At 37.0% G+C, this 22,662-nt stretch overlaps 1 protein-coding gene across 1 annotated transcript in view; it reads left to right on the top strand.

Annotated features, from left to right (window-relative positions):
- LOC107740168 (actin-binding LIM protein 3-like) overlaps positions 1-22,662 on the top strand; it is a 67,827-nt gene that overhangs the window by 43,806 nt on the left and 1,359 nt on the right. The window contains exons 6-21 of the mRNA XM_016552514.1: positions 2,240-2,333; positions 5,699-5,786; positions 7,494-7,552; positions 7,847-7,918; positions 9,504-9,659; positions 10,389-10,418; positions 10,910-11,039; positions 12,200-12,298; positions 12,619-12,669; positions 16,429-16,548; positions 17,824-17,894; positions 18,167-18,320; positions 21,357-21,390; positions 21,506-21,573; positions 21,688-21,695; positions 22,282-22,362. Of these exons, the coding sequence (XP_016408000.1) occupies positions 2,240-2,333; positions 5,699-5,786; positions 7,494-7,552; positions 7,847-7,918; positions 9,504-9,659; positions 10,389-10,418; positions 10,910-11,039; positions 12,200-12,298; positions 12,619-12,669; positions 16,429-16,548; positions 17,824-17,894; positions 18,167-18,320; positions 21,357-21,390; positions 21,506-21,573; positions 21,688-21,695; positions 22,282-22,362 (1,315 nt within the window). The remainder of the gene's footprint in view (positions 1-2,239; positions 2,334-5,698; positions 5,787-7,493; positions 7,553-7,846; positions 7,919-9,503; positions 9,660-10,388; positions 10,419-10,909; positions 11,040-12,199; positions 12,299-12,618; positions 12,670-16,428; positions 16,549-17,823; positions 17,895-18,166; positions 18,321-21,356; positions 21,391-21,505; positions 21,574-21,687; positions 21,696-22,281; positions 22,363-22,662) is intronic.

The following is a 22,662-nucleotide window of genomic DNA, read 5'->3' as shown; positions in this document are numbered from 1 at the left end:
GGGAGCAGGATCGGCAAAGGACCTCGAGGCAGGATTCGAACTCGGGTCGCCGTGAGCGCAGTTGCGCTATATGTCGACGCACTAACCACAAGGCTATGGGCGCCGACAGTTTTAGTTTTTTTAAAGTAACGACCAAGCGGCCAGCGACAGACAGTGAGCTGATCTTAGCCTATGTTTGATCAATTTAGCTTTCTCAAATAATCACGACTTGCCTAAAATAAAATCTATAGATATAAAACATATAGATTCAAGCATATTACAATGTTAGTTTAAATGTTTTGAAATGATTTTTGAAAATACAACAGCTAAAAGCTACATATATTTCTCACCAATGAGGTGATAACTTGTAATTAAACTGACAAGGTTGTTTGCAATGCTTCACAATCGCTCGCTCGCACGTGGGTGCATGCGTTCGTTCGTTCGTTCTCTCTCTCTCTCCTTAATTAATCGAGTCCGACCCGAGCCCGTCTTCTTTTCTTTCCCTTTTACCAAAACAGCTTATACTTCTGTTTCAGCTATTAAAATAGTTCAGTTTTGTATGTAATGTCAAAGTGATTATATTTCGTTTAGTTTTTTTATTAAGTTAATTTAGAAAAACGTTTGGAGCATTTTTTTGTTCGTTAAATGTATGTTTTTGTTTTTTTAAAGTAACGACCAAGCGGCCAGCGACAGACAGTGAGCTGATCTTAGCCTATGTTTGATCAATTTAGCTTTCTCAAATAATCACGACTTGCCTAAAATAAAATCTATAGATATAAAACATATAGATTCAAGCATATTACAATGTTAGTTTAAATGTTTTACCTATATAAATGTGCGCTATTAGACGCATATCTAATCGTTTGTGCGGAGAGCTAAAGCGCGCTTTACAGGACATGGAGGAGCCGGCGCGATCACTTGCATTGGAAACAACTTAAAATATGCCGTAATTATTGCTCATAAAGGTAAGAGTAATACATCACTCGGAACTGTAAAGGGTCTACTTGTATTTGTGCACTCACAATATCAACAAAATGTTGTGCTTTTAGAAAATAAAGGATACATACAGGATGTGCTTTCTGCAATTTCGGCCAGGAGCGCTTCACAATGATGAACCGAAACTCAACGAGTCACAGATATGATAAATATATCTATAGAAGAAAGCTTTAAATTACTACTTTAAAACTAAATAATTCGAATCAAAAACAAAAACTCTTTTTACGGATTTTATACAATCCATAAAGATGCATTTCTCAGGATCAGGATCGTCGTCTTCATCTTTGCGACACGGACTCAGAAAACACAAATTTATTAATAAATAATTAAAATATCTCATTTCCCCCGACACATTCAAGGTAATTACTTTTGCTGGGGCTTTGCGGCACGCTTTAGCCTATTGCGTGCGTTTTTTGCTGTCATGTGCAAGGATATGTCTGCAGATTCTGTACTGCACATGACCAATTGACTCACTAAGATTACATTTAACATGAAAGACTGCTAATTTTCAACACTTAAAAAAAAAGTTGACTGAAAAGAGGAAAAACCAAAGTGAAGTATGTTCTTACTTCACTCAGTCATTTATTTACTTTATAAATGACCGGTTCTGCATATCGGTTATCGGGCACATAAACATGCAAATAATTGGTATCGGTATCGGTTATAAAATATCAATATCGGTCGATCACTATTCATGAGACGGCGTGTTCTTATCCTATGAGAAGAAGCTTCGCTTAATTATTCACAACAACAAATGGTTGTGCATTTATTTGTGTTTTTAACACGATGGGAGTGAAATGAAACTGTCTGAACCCGAAGCTGTGTGTGTTGTCTGTCTCCCCTCTTCCCACTCCGCTCCGCTGCGCACCACGCCCACTTTTTTAGCATTTTTTAAAACTGTAGTGAGAACTAACCAGTGCTGAAACAGGGGGTTTCATGACCCTATAAATAGTGATAAGAGTTCACAATATTACTGTTTTATTGTATTTTTGATTAAATAAATGCAGGCTTGAGCATAAGAGACTTCTTTCAAAGACATTAAAAAGCCTTACGGACCCTAAACTTTTGAACGGTAATGTATATGCATATAAACTTGATTTACTGATAAGCAGGTGCTCCTGGTGTGGACTTTTGTGACAATAATAATAATGATAGTCACAAAGGTCATGGTTTTTCCGGTTTTGCCAAACCTATGCATCTGTATTTTATTTTTAGTAACGGTATAAGAATGTGATTATTCATGTGAGTCTTAATTTGCATGCAGAGACGGCATTCCTTACTGTGAGTCAGACTACCATGCCCAGTTTGGGATAAAGTGTGAAACATGCGACAGATACATCAGTGGACGTGTGCTGGAGGTGAGTCTACATCCCACCACAGGACCAGTGTCCAATAGACCCCCCAACTCAGACTCTCAGCCAGGAACCCCCAATACAGAAAAGTTAGATCTGCCTATTATAAAACCTTACAATGCAGTTTAAGAAATTAATATTTTTAATTAGCAAGGATGCATTAAATTGATCAAAATTACAGTAAAGTCATTCATAATGTCATTCTTGCTGTTCCTTTGAACTTCTATTCAGTAGAGTACTGAAAAAACCTATCAGGGTTTTCACAAAAATATTAAGCAGCACAACTGTTTTCAATATTGATTATAAGAGACTTTCAAAAGCATAAAAAAATCAGTAACACTTTACTGAAAGTCTTTATTTATAATGCATTATAAAGGGTTAATAGATGGTATAATGCATTATAATTATTCATAATGTGCGTTGTAATACATTATATCTTGTCGAAAATAATTATAAATGAATTTAAAATGCATAGTGTAACAATGAATTGATAAGTGTCATTATGTGCCGTATTTACCGTGTTTACAATTATTCATGAGATTGCATGACTTTAAGTAAAGTGTTACCAAAAAATCTTACTGACCCCAAACTTTTGAGTGGTAGTGTAGTGTTATTTATTAGAAATGTAATGAAAGTTTCATTCAAGTCTACAGACCACCTGTAATACTTTTGTGGACTTCCTGTAGAGAACATTGAACTTGAGCAATTGACTCATTACTTATACACATATACTATAGTAGTTCTTTGTGATGAGTGACTCGTCTTTGATTGCTATTGACTCTGAATTACCTCAGAACTCTGCTGAATAGACAGCGATTACATTGAGTTATACCTGAAAAGAACATGAATTGATCTATCAAGCAGGCCAGGCAGGAAGCCTCCATTATAAAAAGATCAAGGGCTAAGAATGAGGAGATGGATGAAGAAGCCCAGACAGACGGGGGAATAAAACCACCATTTGAAGCACTCTTCCCTCAGAAATACACACTGTTTTCTCTCTCACAACGCTTTCACCATTTATGGCTAACAGACAGCAAAAAATACACCTTGGAGAGACTAGTAGAGGATAACACTTTGAGAGAATAAACAAGTGAGGACTATCACTGTTACTATTGCTTCTGATATTTATTTTTCTCGGCCTTCCTCCAAAAATATATATGTATTGTATGGTGTATATAATAATATTTATATTAGTATTAAAAAATGTAGTTGAAATTTATCACAGGTGGTTTGAAATGGAGCGCTAAACGTTCAGACCCTTTACCAGAAATGTTTCAGTGGGTAGTTACTGAGGGAATGAGTGATAGAGCTCATCAAGAGCCAGTAGGCTTCCCTGCCTTTAGTTTTCTTCCCCTGTGGCTTGTCCTTCTGAGGAATGGCCTAATATTCTGGCCTTTGACGCTTCATAAGCAAGAGTGGTTATTTTGGCAGGTACCCCTGGCACCCTTTCTTTTGTTGACTTGCTATTTTCTGACACTCCTGAGTAGGGTTGTGGAGTCATGGAGTTGGAGAGAGAGACAGAGAACGTGAGAGACTTTGAGTAATGTGACGGTCGCAGGGGAAGTGAAACATGATGAGGTAGTTTACATACAAATAAGAAAGGAGATAATTTGCCAGCCGAGAGTTACAAAGCTGATGAAGCTTAATGCTAATACACACGCATTTGAAAAACATTTGAGTCAGATTGTGTACTCGCACACACTAACTCATTCCTGTTTGCTCTTATCCCAGTCTGAGTGGCTGGTGTGAAGTGCTCCATGTTCCAGCGAGAGCTCAAGTCAGGTTATTTATAGCTATTGGGACACAGAATGATTTATCTTTATCTGCCTGTATGATTTGCACTCATTCCCCCTGGGAGACACCTAGTAATACCACATGCCTCTGAGCACTTAGAAACTGACAGCTTGCTGATTCCTGGAGCAGTGACAGCATACACTATGTCTCTAGCTCATAAACTGGCCTTCTTTTGCCACCTGCTCTGTGCCTCCTCTCGAATATGCCCCTTTCTTCTCAGGGCTTCCTAATGAGACATTTGGTGTATTTACGATATTTGTCTATGAATAGCAACTGTCATACTAGTCTAAGAACTTACATTTTCGATACATAATGGTCAGTTATTTTGTTTGTCGTTGTTTTTCTGATGTGAATAGTTTTAAAGAAAGCCACAGAAGAATCAGTGGTTGTGTCTCTGAGCAACTCAGATCAATTAGGGTTTTTAAACAATTCATTTGAGTGAATGATTCAAAGGACTCACTGATAAAGACAGTCACTTGTTTTGTTCCTGAATAAATAAGTGTTTTGACTAAATAGTTTGAGTGACCGATTCAATGACTCATTCATAAAAACTCACATTTTTGTTGTTAAATTAAGGCAGTTAATTTGACACATTCATAAAGGCAGTCATATGTTTTGTTCCTGAATGAATCAGTGTTTTGAACAAATTGTTTAAGTGGCTCACTTGGTGGTTCATTCATAAAGACAGTCATATGTTTTGTTGCTGAATCATTACCAGTTAATTTGTTTTGAACACATCGGTTGCGAGTAAGTGATTAAATGGTTCAATGTCTTGTTTACAAAGACAGTCACATGTGTTGTCGGATTTAAATCAGTTGACTAAATGATTAAATAATTGAAGAATTCATTCATCAACACATTATGTTTAGTTCCAGAATTAATCTGTATTTTTGAGCGAATCAGAACTGAGTGAATGATTCCAATGACTCACTTATAAATAGTCACTTGTCGCCACCTACTGGTGCAACAACATAAATACAAACTGTGAAAAGTCCCAGTACTGTTGGACTGTTATAGCAGCACTGTTGGAATGCTGCTTGACTAGATTGAAGGACAGGTATTAACTGTTGCATAAATTTAGTTATAATACATGTATCAATTTTTACACCATTAACTTGGGTGACATCTCTATTCTATCTATTTTGTCCCCTTTCCTCAACTAGAACTCTAAACAAACAGTGAACATGTTTTAAAAAAGTGTTTGTTCTCTCCAGTTCCATCAACAAGCTCATATTTTTTTAACTGGCCCAGGGGAACAATTCTCTCAATTACTGATACTTGGCACTGAAGGATCTGCGTAAGCTTTAAATGTGTGTACGGTGAGCAAGAGAGTCATTAAACGTCTGTAGAGCTCAAATGAGTCTTGAGCAGTATTAAAACAGCAATAAAGAAGGACTGCTCTGTTGCTTAGTATGGAGGACACTGTTGAGACAAGTATATGTTGACTATGTTTATTGCACTCATGATAATGGGTTTCATGGGAGCATTTATGTGCTATACATGTTATTTTATAATCTTTTAGAGCAACCTACAACATTTTCTTATCGTTCTGTTTGTCCCTATCGTTCTCTGTCCAGGCTGGAGGGAAGCACTACCACCCCACTTGTGCTCGCTGTGCCCGGTGTCAGATGATGTTTACAGAAGGAGAGGAGATGTATCTCACAGGTGAGGAGAGGTTACAGAGGCCAACAGCCGGCACTTTCCATGAATAGGGTGCAAAATAGGACCTGGAACTCTTCCAAATAAGGCAGTGATTTTGTTTTTCTTTTACAACAAATGGTCAGTGAAAGTTGCTTAACTTTCAGAAAATGGTGATTGTCAACCTCAGGTGGTCACACTACTTAATATTATAGAGGAGTTTTATTTTCTATTCATTTTCTATGAGCTTTGTAATTACCAAAATGTGGGAACATGTCTAACTATAGTTTAAAACCCTTTTAATATATTTTTTTTCTAAAAATAAACATTAGAAATATTTAAAAGCTCTATAGATACTCTAACAAAATTCTCAAATTACACTTAATTTAATCATGTGTATGTGTCATTCACAAGGTCATTCAAGTTCAAAAGTTCATCCTTGTGACAGAGCAGATGAGCACTTTACTAATAAAAGAGCTCTTTTACAATATTCCATGACAATCTTTCAACATTAGCTTCATTTCCAGAACATCATGAACAATATGCAAGATTCATGTGGGAGATAAAGGCTGTAGTTAGAAGACTTTAATGAAGAAACTCGTGTTATTCCCCAAAGAGTCATAGAGGCTCATCTTGATCTATCTTAATGCCCCATTCAGTAGATTTCCTCTGTGAAACTGTGTGATCGCTCATATGACTTCCAGTGCCAGCGGCTGGTGGACATTAGAATGCACCGCAGGTCTTTTTCTGTGTTTGTCTGTTCTGTTTCACATTCAGCGCTGAGATGTGTAAGTGTGTTACAGGCTAGCGAACACGCCTCGAGGTAAATGCATTTAAAAGTCAGCAGAGCCGGCCATCAGCACATTACTATCATGCAAAAAATAGAGAGGTACGTTGGGAACGAGAAAGGGAGAGAATGAGCCAGCCAGAGACAGAGCATCGGATTAAAAAACCCATCAATCTGAAATTGAAAATACTACAGTTGAATGACTGCACTCTGGCCTTTCTTCTCATAGAGTGATTACGTTAAAATGTATTTGCCTTAGCTTGAGTTATCCATCTGCTTCCAAATCTCAAACTCACCACTAAGGTCAGGAGGAATGTGATTGGCAGGCAGGTCTAAGATGCCAAACTGAATAAAATGTACAATAAAAATCTTAGTGCAAGTCCATTAGGTCCACATTTTCTTCAAAAAAGCCATGGCGCCAGTGTCTACTCAAAAAATCTTTTCAGTTTATAATATAAATCAGATTATGAATGTAGAAATATGATTTAAATCTTACCAATTAAAAGTTTGGGTTCAGTAAGATCTTTAAATGTTTTTGAACGAAGTGTCTTATTCTCACTAAGTCTGCATTTTGTTTTATCCGAAAATACAGTAAAACAGTAATATTTTAAATGAAATATGTTGAAACCATTGTCCTGCTTAAGATATTTGTGGAAACTGTGATGATTTTTTCAGGATTCTTTGATGAACAGAACGTTCAAAAGAACAGCATTTATTTGAATTTGTTGTAACAATGTAAAGGCCACTTTTGTGTCTCAATTGAATGTGTCCTTGCTAAATAAAAGTATTTCTTTTAAAAAATCCATGTGGCTTAATTTTATAATCCCTTCTTTTCATGTCTTAAATGGAGTCATTTTAAGGTGTCTTGAATGAACACATAGCTGGATTAGAAGTTTTGTGCGTTGTATCTAACATTCTCCTCCTCTTTGTTTGGCTGTGTTTCTCAGGTTCAGAGGTGTGGCATCCTGTGTGTAAACAAGCATCTCGAGCAGAGAGGAAACTGAGAGTAAATGTATTTTTTTAACAGTTATATGATTTTTAAAATGCCTTCAGATCTCACTCTGAAGCTATTCTGTTTTCTTTTTTCATTTTACAGCTCAGGCGCACATCAGAAACCTCCATCTCTCCTCTTTGTTTGGCTGTGTTTCTCAGGTTCAGAGGTGTGGCATCCTGTGTGTAAACAAGCATCGCGAGCAGAGAGGAAACTGAGAGTAAATGTATTTTTTAACAGTTATATGATTTTTAAAATGCCTTCAGATCTCACTCTGAAGCTATTCTGTTTTCTTTTTTCATTTTACAGCTCAGGCGCACATCAGAAACCTCCATCTCTCCACCAGGCTCCAGCATTAGTTCACCCAGCAGAGTTATATGTGTAAGTAGCCAGTCGCTGTCCAGCCTGAATGAAGACAACAGAGCTGTAAATGATACAAAATCAGAACATTTGATTTTGAAATTATGATCATTTTAGTCATTATTTTGACATAATGTGTTCATGTTAATTTTAGGTACAAGTTAAAGGGACAGTTCACCCAAAAATGAAAATTCAGTCATCTTTTATTCACTGTAATGTTGATCCAAACCTGTGTGACTGAATTTCTTTCGTGGAACACAAAAACACCAATTTACCAAAATCGATTAAATAAATAATGACAGAACATCCATTTTTGAATGAACTGTTCTTTTTTTGTTACAACGTTTGACTTACACTACCATTAAAAGTTTGGGGTCAGTAAGGTTAAACAGATTAAACAGATTAAAAGTGACAGTAAAGGCTTTTATAATGTTACAAAAGATTTCTATTTCAAATAAATGCTGTTCTATTTCTTTCTATTCTTTTTATTCATCAAAGAATCCTAAAAAACACAAAAATACTTTTCAACCTTGATAATAATATGAAATGTTTCTTGAGCAGCAAATAAGCATATTAGAATGATTTCTGAAGGATCCTGTGACACAGAAGACTGTAGTAATGGCTACTGAAAATTCAGCTTTGCCTTCACAGGAATAAATTGCATTTAAAAATATATTCAAATTGAAAACAGTTATTTTAAGTTATACAAATATTTTTCACAATATTACAGTATTTTTGATCAAATAAATCCAGCCTTGGTGAGTGTAAGAGGCCTCTTTTAAAGGCATTAAAAAATCTTACGGAACCCAAATGCTGCAGTGGTAGTGTAAAGTGCCATGAAGATTTCTGTAGTTTCTCAACTAGTACATCACGGCAATTGAAACACAAAAATTACAGGTTTGATTTCTAGAGAATGCATGAACTGATTAAATGTGTAGCTTGAATGCACTGAAGGTTGCTTTGTATAAAAGCATCTGTCAAATACATAAATGTATACATTATTGGTCATCCCAAGATGGATGGCTCTCGTGCTTGAGTTTATTGGCTTGTTCATAATGTGTTTGTGTGCGTTCTGCAGTGGTGCAGTCATTAACATCACATGTGGAAGTAAAGGCCGGCCCGAGTGTGTAACCTTTGTGCTGTGTGTGATTGATGTATGCATAACGCCGTGTAAGCATATGTGCTGTCAAGGCCTGCAGGTCCATACTCTGCTGAAGGTCAAGCGTGAGACTCTACATGTATAAGATTCAAATAGAAGCAAAACCTTAAAATACTATCTGGGACTACTTGTAAAGGAAGGCACTAACCTAAAAGTGTTAAAGGGTTAACAAAGGACTTTATACTCACTCCAAAAAAAAGTCATAAGCAGTCTTATCAAATTCAATATGACATTCTTATAGCATTTATGTGCTGCATTACAGTTTCAATCATGAGCTCAATTGTATTCTAACAGCACTTGCTTTAAAGTGTTCCAACTGTGCCGCAGGCTTATTCCCACACTTAATTATGTTGTTGATGTTGTCGACGCCTGTCATCATTGCTGTCATTGCTGCTCATTGCGTTTGACGTGTGAGTGTGTGTATCTGTCGTGTGTCCCTCTCCTCAGGCAAAAATGGAGAAAGAGATCCTTGATTACAAAGACTTGGCAGCGCTGCCTAAGGTTAAAGCCATTTATGAAGTGCAGAGGCCAGACTTCTGGTCCTATGAGCCCAGTCACAGATACTGCTCCGACGACAGGCTAGAGCGTCTCAGCTATGGGGAGGTATACTGCCCTAGAGGACCACTAGAGCCACTCTGGGTTTACTTTTAGCATGTCTCCCCCTGTCGCCAGATCTACTGGCCTGGTCCTAGCCGAGCTTAGCTTTGAGTTTCTCATTTATGTTGCATCCGTTGGCTGGCTGTATGCTTTTGTTTGCTGAAGTACTATGTTTGTGCCTTTCTCCCACTATTGATAGTGAATTTGGTTGAGCCACCTTGCTTTAGTTTGCTTTTGGAAAGCTCTCTCAAAAATGCTAGCGAATTATGTGATGTTGCTTAAAGGAATAGTTCACCTAAAAATGAAAAAAAAAAAAAAATCATTTACTCACCCTCATGTTTCAAAACCATATGATGATTGTTGAACACAAAAGGAGATGTTTAGTAGAATGTCGATGCTGCTCTGGTTTTTACATTGAAGTAAACGGTGACCACAAACTCCTTAATAATTTTGTTTGTTGTTGATAGAAGAAAAATTATAGAGTTTGGAATGACATGAGAGTGAATAAGTGACAAGATCTTCAATTTTGGGTGAGCTATCTCTTGAATTTATGCTTGCTGAGTAGATAATGTTGAGGAGATACAGAGTAGGTTGGTCTGATCACAGTGGCTCCTTCACCTCCGCCCCCTTGCTCTTTTCACTTCCCTTACACATCAGATGTCATGGAGGAAGAGACTAAAGGTTTATCTCTGATTTACTGTTGTACTGACTCTTTCTCCTTTTTTGTCTCCACAGTCCTTGGGCACGCTCTCCCCTTATTCTCAGGTAGAAGTTTTGACTTAAATTTACTTTAAGTCTAGGGGTCGACCGATTATCGGCACCGATATGAAGCATTTTATGGTTTATCAGTATTGGTCATTTTCAAAACCTATTTGTCGATAAAATAATTTAAAAGCATTTAAAGAAAGTTTTTGTCAGAGCCCTTGTTATTATTAATTTTGACATTAATATTATATATATATATATATATATATATACAGTATATCAATTCAAAATATCGGTTATCAGTCTACTTGATCTGTAATAATCAGCATCGACCCTGAAAAAGTCATATCGGTCAACTTCTAGATGAGTCAACAGTTAACAGCAATATATTTTGCAAAAAAGTTATCAATCTGTCTAAAGTAGCACATAAGTGTGTGATTAAGTGTGTTAAATTGACAGTTGTTGCTCTATGAATCATTTTGGTCACTGAGTAAATAAAGTGAGAGATTCTCACACTCATAGTAATGAATAATGACATTTTATGTGACTAGGACATGTATGATAGTATGGACATAAGGATGAGAAGATCCTCCAGTCCGGGGTACATAGACTCCCCCACCTACAGCAGACAGGGCATGTCTCCCATCACGCCCCGCTCTCCACAGCACTACTACAGATATGGTGAGTCCCTTCTGCTGAGCAGTACAATAACAAAAAATACACTCTCATCCCTGATATATGGGATGCTGGTGTAACCAGCTTTCAGCTTCATCAGAAGACTATGCAAGTTGACCAGCATGTGTTGCTGGTAAACAACATGGATAGTGGACCAGTGCTAACCAGATTGAACCGGCATACTGGTCTAAGCTGGTCTTTTCAGCAGGAATGGCTTGAGAACTATACTGAATATGCAGTATATTGGAAAAATATACTATATATTTCTTGCTTTGCCTTCTTTATACGTTTTATAAAATGTGGTGTCCAGTTACATAGCAAACACTCAGAAAAAAAGGTACAAAAACTTTAATTGGGGCAGTACCCTTGCAAACTGTACATTTTAGATACTTATATGTACATTTAAGGTATCGTTATGCAGCCTTTAGGGGTAAATATGGTAAAAAGGAATACCTTTTGAAACCGTACCACCCCAGTGACAGCTTTTGTACCCTTTGTAGAGTGTAGTGACTGATAATGATTTTAAAGTCAACATGAATTGTGACTTTTTTTTAGAAGTAAATAAAGAAGTTATAATTATTGTTATTTTTGTATTTCTATTTAGCTTCATTTAATTCATTTTTATTTCACTTGTAGCCTTTTAGTGCTTTTCGTGCTTCAGCTTAAACTTATTTTATTTCAGTTAGTTCAGTTTTCATTGGTTTCTTTATTTTTGTTTTATTTAAATTAATGAAACACACTGGAAAAGACAGGACTTTATCCATCTGGAATTGATTGGCTCTTCGAGTTGTGATGTCACCCAAAAAGTTAAAATTTTTTGATGAATTACATTTTTTAAATGATGAGAATGTGAATTATTTACAGTAAGACCACAATAAGAGATTTCATGTTGACTTTAATCAAAATAAGCTATATAGGCTTTTCATGTGGGATATGTTATTTGGGAGCCTGTCTTGCCATTCCACCCACATCCTATGCACCCCTCTGTCTGGTACAGTATGTCTTTTCTTCTGTTTTGAAATGCATACTGTCCCTGCCTGGCTAATCTTGGATCATTGATCTGATGATCGCCGGTGTGATGATTGAGTGTGTGTAGTTAGGGCGCACAGGACGTGTGCACTCATGCTCTGGTTCTGTTACTGTCATTGGCTTGGGGCTTGCTGCAGGCACTGAGAGTGGCAGAAGTTCACCCTATTACAATCAGCTAGATGCCCGGTCCAGCACGCCCACCACAAACCAAGCTCCCAAGCATTTCCATGTGCCAGGTAGGCCAGGCCTCTACACCTCATTGGCTGCTGTCATCACTTTCATATTCATCCAGCAGTATATTTGACTATAACTTAAAGTCTTGTTAATGAATCAAAGTCCCTGTAACTGTTGACTCTGTCTATACTATACATCTATAGTATGGCTCTACTCCATTTTTGTGTTCTCTTCAACTGTTCCACTCTCCCCTACCTTACCTTAAAGGTCCCTGGAAGCCTGAAGAGGAAGAACAAAAAAACATATCCTGCCCCGTGCTTACTTCTGCCTGTCACTTACATGTCCTCCATGTTTTATTACTAATCTCTCCTTTTCTTCTCAGCCACAGGGGAGCCCAATATCTACAGGAAGCCTCCCATCTATAAGAGACATGGTATAGTGTGCTCCGCCTGCCCCGGCCTGTTTTCCCTCACGCTCAGTCCTGAGGCTGTGTGGGCTCATGGGAAAGATGTGTCTGATTAGTGTTAGTGTCCTCCACAGACCCTTTAGTCTAAAAGCCTTTAAGAGAAGTAGTGAGCAAATGAGGAAGAAAAACGCCTTATATTAAAATACAGAGTGCCTCCTGCTTTCCGTTCCTTGCATGACAGAAGAATGTAGAACTGGCACGAACGCATCCTTGCTTCTTAAAGGAGGGTGATGAAAAAAGGATGAGGCTTGCTGAGGCATGATTAAAGCTTGCCATGTCCCCCCTCTGCTTTAGATTTACTGGGAAGTGGCCGCATTAGATGCCACAGAGAAGCACCACTGAACGCTAAGTTAAGATCAACCCTGTTGAGAAACTGCTGTTAGGAAGGCAAGCCTGTTTAAGCATGAAATGAGCAAGTGTGAAAGCCTAAACATCCTACAGAGGTTCACAGAGTTCAAATGGCAGCCATATTGTTTCTCTGACAGCTGATAACATATTAAATGTTGCATTTTATGTACTTTAAGGACTAGTTAATCCCTAGACTGCTTCTGTTAATTATTGGTGGCGGATCATTGATAGATGGTTGTTTATGTGCATATCTCTGTCTGTTCATTCATAAAATTACAATCTTCACAACTTTTTGTCAAGTACATTGGTTAGTATGTCTTCAAAATGTCATGAACTCTAACCCCTTTAACTCAACAATAGCAATAGTACATCTTTCCCTTAACTGCATGTGTCTGTGTGTGTATTTATGTGTGTATATACTGTGTATATACAGTATCTCACAGAAGTGAGTACACCCCTCACATTTTTGTAAATATTTTATTATATCTTTTCATGTGACAACACTGAAGAAATGACACTTTGCTACAATGTAAAGTAGTGAGTGTACAGCTTGTATAACAGTGTAAATTTGCTGCCCCCTCAAAATAACTCAACACACAGCCATTAATGTCTAACCCGCTGGCCACCAAAGTGAGTACACCCTAAGTGAAAATGTCCAAATTGGGCCCAATTAAGAACCAAAGACTTAAACTACTTCAGTCTGTGTGCATTGAATTTATTTAATACACGAGTTTCACAATTTGAGTTGAATTACTGAAATAAATGAACTTTTCCACGACATTCTAATTTATTGAGATGCACCTGTATGTGTGTGCATTACAGGCTTGTGCCATTTTCGGTAGGATTAATTATTATCCTTATTTTTGATTACAACAAAGTGATAAATAATACAATTATACCTGATATATTATAAAGATGATAAAGTGGGTTTATGGGTAATAAAGTGCTCAACATTAAGGATTTCGTCTGGGCTCAACAGTTTAGATTTTTTGCCATGCCAATGTTTCCCCCCACCAAAAAAGTGATGTATTTTATGTATATATCAGGAACAAAAAAAATAAGGATAATAATAATAATAATCAGTGTTGGAGGTATTACAAGTAACACAGGTTACGTAATCAGATTACTTTTTTTCGTGCAACTAGTAAAGTAACATATTACTTTTAAATCTACAATGAAATTTTACTTTTTCAATTAAGTAATGCAAGTTACTTTGTTTTCCCATTTATTCATGAGGCATTATAGGAGAAAACTCAGAGCTGTTATTATGCCAAATGGAGGTTTAAAAAAGCATTGAATAAAAAGGGTGCCGTTAATTGTGTCCAATGTGTATTAGAGAAAAAACATTTATGTCATAATGATATTTCCCCCATTTTAAATTCTTATTCTCCAATGAAAGATTAGATTTATGTGAATTTTTAAAATAAAAGATCAAAATGATTAACAATGCAGATTTATTTTCACAGCCTTCTTTGATCATATTTACCAAGGGTGCCAATAATTCTGACCATGACTGTATCTATAGGCCCAGATATAATCTTTGTCCACATTTTCTTTAGGAGAGATTGTGAAATGGCTTTAAACGTGTTATGAATGTGCAAAATAGTTTGAATGATAGTTGTTACAATACTTCAGACATTTTCTGTGCAGTTCTGACCCTTTTTGAGGGATAAAATCTGTGGAATCAATCTAAGTATACTAAATGGTGTTAAATGGAATAGAGCGTGCTAGACATTTATTGGTTGCTGACAGCATCAAATTAGCTAAAATGTTTAAAAGACAAGCACACAGGGTGCAGGGGATTATAAAACTTTGTGAATTATGACTGTTTGGCTGTTTGAGTTCTTCAAAGCTTCTGGCAGAGATTCTATGTAGGCCTGCCAATTAGCATGGACAGTACACAACAACAGAGATCTAGAGTGCATAAGGGAGATGAATTTGTTTCAGAGTTTTGCACAGAGCTGCACTAATGCTGCAGATTTATTTACTGGCCAATTCAGATACTTGCACAGTCCATCAAGTTCTGTCTAAGAAAGGTCAGAACTATCTCTGAGAGCCTACATTTTGTGTAGTCAAGTGTGTGTTTGTGTTTATCCTCGTGTCACAAGCCTGTAATGAGCACTTTACAAGGAATATTTTGCTACCCATATGGTGGATCTGCATGTGTAAGTGAAAAGTGTTATATTGTTGTAGATGTCTAGCTGTGTTTGTGCAAAAGACTCATACTATTGTAATGCAGATAATTTGCTTCTCTGCCATATGGGTACCAAACTTAAAATCTCACTAAAGACTCTATGGGATGCAAATATTTCTTCCCTTATTCTTTTTTCCCTGTTTTTCCCCCTCACCACCTTAAATACAAAATTCCCTCCACCTCTACTTTCCTCGGTCACCATTCACTCTGTAAGTATTCTCTCTCCCCGTGCACATCTGTCTGTCTGCGTTTTGGGTTGTGTGTTTGTTCGATTGATCTCTAGTCCCTCACTTACATTCCGTCTCTCATCCCTGTGAAGTCTTTTCCATTAGGGACTGTGTGAGGCCTGTGCTTCTGTATTTGTGTTGAATCTTCTTGTGTGTGTTTTATATGGATGGGAGTTCAGTGCTGTTTTTGACTGGTTTTGCTTTAGCATTGAAGGCAATTTATCAATATCCATGTCGTGTCTAATAATACAAAGTGTTTTCTGTGCTTATTCAATATCTCATTTATATGAATACAGATGCTTTATATTGAGTGTTGTGGATTGTGTTAAAGTCATTTCCCTCTGGGTTGTTATATGTGAGTGTTGTAGCTTTTTCTTTCTTTCTTTCTTTCTTTCTTTCTTTCTGATGCCCCCTTAACACCAAGCATTAGCTAGGTTGAGTTCACACAGAACTGAAAAAGCTTCAGAATTTTTAAAATGGAAAATTCCAAAATGCAAAACAATGTGTATTATAAAACAATGTAATTTTATTTTTGATCTTATCTACTGTGTTTGCCTTTATTAAACCATTTCGCTAGTATAAGATGTTAATATGGATTAGAAGTGAATAAGGGTGTGTCCATGTGAAAATAGACTAGACGAGACGTGAGTGAAAATTTGAAAATAGAAACAAGAGATTCCAAATGCAGTTCAGTGGAGTAATGCTGTGAATATTGTTCAAATCAGGTGATGAGATCTACTTTTAGCACCTGATAAAAGTAGGTAATGTTCATGATCACAAAGCATCTTGGGTGCTCTTACAGCTGGTTTTTGATGTGGATTGTGCGATCACTGAAAACGCATACAAATGTTAGATGTAAAGGGGGCCTGATTGTACCGCTATGTGCTGTTATATCACAAGCTTTTTCCAAAGATGTGATCCTGAAATTCTTTCCCACAGACAATCACTGCAATCCAGCAACTAAGAGCAAGACCAGTGAGAACATTGTCCAATCTTCCAAGTTCACATCAGCCTACTCACCTGAAAACTACCAGCACTCAGAGTCTGATTACTACCATTATACCAGCTCTCCTAAATGTAAGTGATGAATGTATTCATAATGTCCTATGCGTTCAGTTCACTGGCATCACAGCACTTTCCTGTCCTTCACACCAACCACAATCATTCCAAACGTTTCCACGTACAGGGATGCCAGTAAAGATCGTGTAGTCTCTGAATGTGGAATCAGTCAGTGTGACTAGAATATATTTAGCATGTCATAAAAATAAAGTATTTGTTACATGTTGCTGATAATCAAGCGCACAACACAGGAGAATTCCAACACACAGTCTTTTATATATTTATACAACAAGAAAGCACTGGAGATCGTAGGAGCAAATGCAACACACAGAACAGGTGTGGAGAACTAATTAACAGCTTACAAACAAGAAACTAAGAAACAGCCAAATGGGACAAGGAAAACCAAAAGGCGACAAAACTAAACAGGGACCGTAAGAGTATTATATTGCAGTGCAGTTCATTTTCCTATTGAGCAGTCCCTAATGCATTGTAGTGATTTAATACAAAATATCTTAATTTGTTTTAACCTGTTTCCACTAAATAATGCTTTATAAATACCCATAATTTGCAATAATAAAGCTAGACTTGTCAAGAACATTTAAACAAACACAACAAAAGCTAATTTTCTTTTCTTACTGAATTATTTGATAGAAATAGCCATTTTAATCTGATTTTAGTAGGGTTTTTTTTCTAAATGTGTGAATCAAATTTGACAAGAGCATCTACTGTACTAAATCTGAAGCCAAACTAAACACCATTCATTTACTAAAATCAGAATAATACAGAAGCTATTCTAATATGCTTAAAGTGATTAATATTAACCAGGGAAGAAGGCACTTTTGGATTTTGTTGTGTCCCAGAGTTCTTTTATATTTATTTTTGCACACATTACATCATCAATATTCAATAGCATCTTCCAATTGGGACAAGAGCTGTATTTTATTAGCTGTGTTGTATCCCATCAATGTGTTTGACCAAAGGATGACAGGTGGGTGCAGTTTCTGAGATCAAAAGGTATCTTAATTCCTTCAGATTTTTTGGCTTTTTTTCTGTTTTCTTGTTTATTTGGAATCCCTGACTAAATCTAAGCCAAGAATGATTTGCAGATTAGAAGTATGAAAGTTTAAAATTTAATAAGAGATTGCATATATATATTTCATAGCATATTTTTGCTGCCATTCAAGATACACGCCGTGTATCTCCGTTTAGATGCTATTGTTGTTTTTTTTCATCAAGACTCATTATTTCCTCTTTCCCACACTCGCTTTCTCTCTCAATTTCTTTCCCTCTCAGCTTTACGTGCTCCTCGGAGAAGGTACTCATCAGGTGGAGAAGAGGATGGCTGGAGTCACGGCCTTCAAAGAGTAAGCCAATAAAGCACCCTGTCTCTTTATTTTCACAATGCCCTCTAACCAGTAATTAAACTTGTGTTAATTAGATAATGAGATCAAACTCGCCTGGTTTTGATAATCAGCGATCAGTCATCAAGTTACAGCCCATCTGTCTGCTCAGAGATTCACATTTAACCATGTTTGAAATCTAGCCAATAAGCATCAAGTACTGATCACTCTTACTATCGCATGATGCTCACTCATTATTTCTTTTGTTTCTGTCTTCCCATTTCTTTGCATCTCAGATTCAGGGTGGTATCGGTAGGATGATCCTGAAGGAGGAGATGAAAGCCCGCTCCGGTTCCTATGACAACGACCCCTGGGGCAGCGCGCGGAACTCCCGCAGTGGGAGCAGGGAGATGTTGCACAGCATGGGCCACAACAACACAGTTAACGGCTGTAAGTGCTCCACTAGAGCTGCTGTATGACGGCGGATTACAGAGATGTGTGTTCGGAGGGGGTTGCTGTAGGGTCATCAAAAACAGAGCGTTGCATATCGCATTGGTCACTGCATTTGATCCTTCAAAGCCAAACCTACTGTTTGTGTTTGTCTAAGACCACCTTTTCCCTTCCCACAGTCTCCTCTGGGGAAAATGCATGACGGCAACAGGTGCGGTGTGGTGTTGACTGCATGCAGTATGGGAGTTGCTTTGCCTGCGTTCAGTATGGAGTATTCATTATTCAGTGTAGGGCGGTGTGGTCAATGAAGATGTGGCACTGAGCCATCTAATTAAGGCAGTGGAGCTCTGGAACGCTTTAGAGTGAAGGCAGGTTTGAGTCAACGGTGACACAGCCAGCATATGCTGCTGATACAGGACTGTGATGCTGGGAGAGGGAATTCTGAGGGTTTTCAGGAATAGTGCAGACACAGCAGAAAAAAACAAAAAAAAACGATTACAACACTACAGCGATGCAGTGCCATGCAACTGTTCTTGTTCTTTCTCTCGCCCTTTTTTCACAAACACACACACACACTTCTCTCTGTTAATGTTTTCCTTATATTAACACTCAATGTGGCCTTTGTATATCTGACACGCTAATATTTTAGTATATGCATGGTGTGTGTATGTATGTAGGCCGATGCGATACACATCTCGATACATAGTCTACAATATATTAAAGATACATATGAAGCAGCTACCAATGCAATGCGATACGATTCACCCCTATTATGGTGCAGTGCGATCTGATTTTGGTTTGATTCAACACAATGCGATTCAATGCAATACGATGCAATGGAAAAAAAAATGTATGCTATGCAATTCAATATAGTACAAATAGTTCGCTTTTATTTCTTTGGTTCAGATAGATAGCAAATTATAAATTTACTTAAAGGGGTCATATGATGCGATTTCAATTTTTCCTTTCTCTTTGGAGTGTTACAAGCTCTTGGTGCATAAAGAAGATCTGTAAAGTTGCAAAGACTAAAGTCTCAAATCCAAAGAGATATTCTTTATAAAAGTTCTCTTGAGGTATTCGGCCAATCACAACGCACTGGATAGCTGGCCAATCACAGCACACCTTGCTTTTCAGACCGATGAGCTTTGTAAAAATCAACGCGTTTCAGAAAGGCGGGGCATAGAGGAGAAACAATAATGTACAGTATGTGGAAAATAATGAGTTTTTTTAACCTTAAACCGCATAAACACATTTCATTACACCAAATACACAAAAAATAATGTTCTTTTTAGCAACATCATATGACCCCTTTAAGCGATGCAGAACCGATGCATTGCGATACAAATGTCAACTTGTATCTGATGCACACTTTTTTTAAACTGATGCATTGCATTAACTTTTATGCCGATGCACCAATGCGCAGTTTTTTTTCTTTAGTCAAAATAGAATAGAATTTTAATATCAGCCATTTATCAGTTATTGTCCATAACTTTAAAATAATTAGTTGTTTATCTATGTTGGCCAAAATTGTAATATCAGTGCATCCCTAGCTATATATATATATTAGTAAATAATGTTTACATTTTCATTGCATTGTAGTGAAATATTTTCTATATTTATTTGATAAATGGGGTTGGTATGCGTATCTGTCTTCACTTAATAACTTTCCTACATTACAACCCATCTTCCACTCCTACTCTTTTTTTTTCTCTCATTTTTCCTTTTCCTCTTTCTCCATTCCTCCTCATGTGCATGTGAGCGGGCTGCTCTCCTTAATTCTATTTCTGTGTATCTCACGGGGAAGTGCATGAAGCATCTGGAATTTTCCCTTCATCCCCTCCCTCTCTTTAGTTCCCTGTTTTCCTCCCCTTTCGGTACATGGATCTGGCTTCGCTATTCCTGCTTCGCCCTCCCCCATATCCATCGCTACTCTTCACAATGCTTGGTGCAGCCCATGCTGGTGTCCCATGTCTTCTTTTATTCATGAATAGAAATGGGTGGTATTTACTGCACAGCACATGAAATAGATCAAGGGGAAGTCGGAGTGACGTTGTAGAGCCAATTTATACAACTGAGTTAATACACTGGATTACAGTGGTGACATCCTGGAAGGTTTAGACAGACACCTAATGCTGCTGATGATCAAACACTCCCACACAATTAGATGGTTTGTGGGTAAGAGTTTTCGTAGATAAATAAAACATAACCAGAAAGTTGGGACTGTGGATGTTCATTATAATCTTGTGTAGCCATGAGGAAAAGGAAGCAACTTCTGTCTTTGTATTTAATCTCATATTTAATTTGTATATACATTAAATATAAATGAAATACACTACCAATCAAAAGTTCATTTTTATTTTTATTAATTTATTTTATTTTGTTTAATTGTTTATTTTTTTATTCAGCAAGGATTAAATTGATCAGGATTGAAGTATTAAATTGATTAACTGAATTAACTAAATAGATCCGGATAATGTCCTGGCATAAAATGCAATGCATAATTCAAAATATAGTTTCATGTCAGGTTTCTTAGCGAGACTTGCTTCCTTTTCATCCATAACTTTCCTTTTGTTTCCCTTGCTTTCTCCTTTTCTCTTTTTCCTTTTTTCTTTACACTGCCATGGCTTTTTTTTCCATTCATCAGCATTCTTCAGGCTCATTGAGCACTTTGATGTGCCTTGTTTTAGTGTGGCTGGTGAGCAGCTTGCTCTCTGCTCTATTTGTTGACAGTTTTGAGACTTTTCCAATGGTTTTTTCAGTGGTCCCAAAACTCAGGGGACTCAGAGGTCTGACCTGATGGCAGACATACAGTAATAAGCCTCAGTATCGGTCTAAACTGCAACGTTATGTACCAGTAACTGCATATTTAGGTCATTCCACACTATGCGCATGACTGTTAGTTTAAGGGGAAATGTTTCTTATAGTGTACTGCTATTGCTTTATTTTACCCAAATTAGTGATTTGCATTTATTATTTACATAGAATAAATTTTCAGATTACCAAAGAAATTGTAATGTTCCTTTCTCTTTCCTTCAGCTCCTCGGACAAACTTTGCAGCAGAGAATGGTGAGTGACTCTTAAATAAATAAATAAAATAAAAAATCAATTTTGTCAAAGGTTTAAAAAATGTTTTATCCATAATTACCTAAAATAAAAATATAAATGTATTTATATTTATAAAATTATTTCCAGCCACAAAGTGCAGACTACTATCAGTATGACAGTGGCAGTGAAGTCAACTGGGGAATCAGAGGTAAGTAAATGAGTTTTTTTTTTTTTTTAAGGTGAGATTTTATTTAGAAGTGAAATTATTTGTACAAAAATTCGTTCTGACTTTAAAATCTTTTTTTGTTTGTTTCCCCAACAGAGTACAAGGTAAGGACGATGGTTTAGCATTACCAGAGGATTAAAGGGGGCCCAGAGAGACACTAAAACATCCTGAAACAGAGGCACCTCTGAAACATTAGCCCACTGTCTTCTCCAGAGGAAAGCCCAGATTTATGTCAGTCTAATGAACCCTGATGGGTCAAAGCAACGTCCTGCTGGTCAAAGCATGTGGAAACAAATTAGTGCTTCCAGGTCATAAGGCCACTGTGTCCTTCCCCAGCTGGCCCTTAGTGAGTTGGAGACTGCAGGGGTCGTGGAGAGGGCAGGGGTTTGTCTGACCCCTTTGCTCCTGGTTGGTCAAGAACTATATTGTTCTGCTTGGTGTCGCTTCCTGTCTCGGTTACAGCTACTGTGCCAGAGGCTCTGTGATTTCCTTTCACTTTTTCAACTGTAAGAGAGGAAAAGGAGGTCCACCAGTGCACAGCCTGCTCTGAGAACAATGTTTAGCTTTCCATTACCAATCTATGAAGGAACGTTTCAGTCAGGACAATTACTTGTAAATCAATAAATATGAGTTTCAGCGTTTATGTAGTTTAAAGTTTACAATGACATGCACTGCTAACTTTTGTTACAGATCTTCCCATATGAAGCACTTATTGTGACCACTAGGGGGCGTAACAGGTTGCCAAAGGATGTAGACCGGGCTAGATTGGAGGTAAACCGTTTATGATATTATTACAATATGTTTGGGGTCAGTAAGATTTTTGTTTGAAAGAAAATAATACTTAATATACTTACTACCTAATAAATTAATACTATTCAGCAAGGATGCATTAACTTGATTAAAGTGACCGTAAAGAAATGTACAATGTTAAAAACAAATGCTGTTCTTTTACAGAAATAAATTAAAATGTTAAATATATATTAAAACAGAAAACAATTATTTTCTATCTATCTATCTATCTATCTATCTATCTATCTAATAAATTAATACTATTCAGCAAGGATGCATTAA

The sequence above is a fragment of the Sinocyclocheilus rhinocerous genome, unplaced genomic scaffold (assembly GCF_001515625.1).
Source record: "Sinocyclocheilus rhinocerous isolate Xijiao unplaced genomic scaffold, SAMN03320098_v1.1 scaffold584, whole genome shotgun sequence".
Lineage (NCBI taxonomy): Eukaryota > Metazoa > Chordata > Actinopteri > Cypriniformes > Cyprinidae > Sinocyclocheilus > Sinocyclocheilus rhinocerous.
This window is presented reverse-complemented; position numbering and strand designations above follow the sequence as displayed.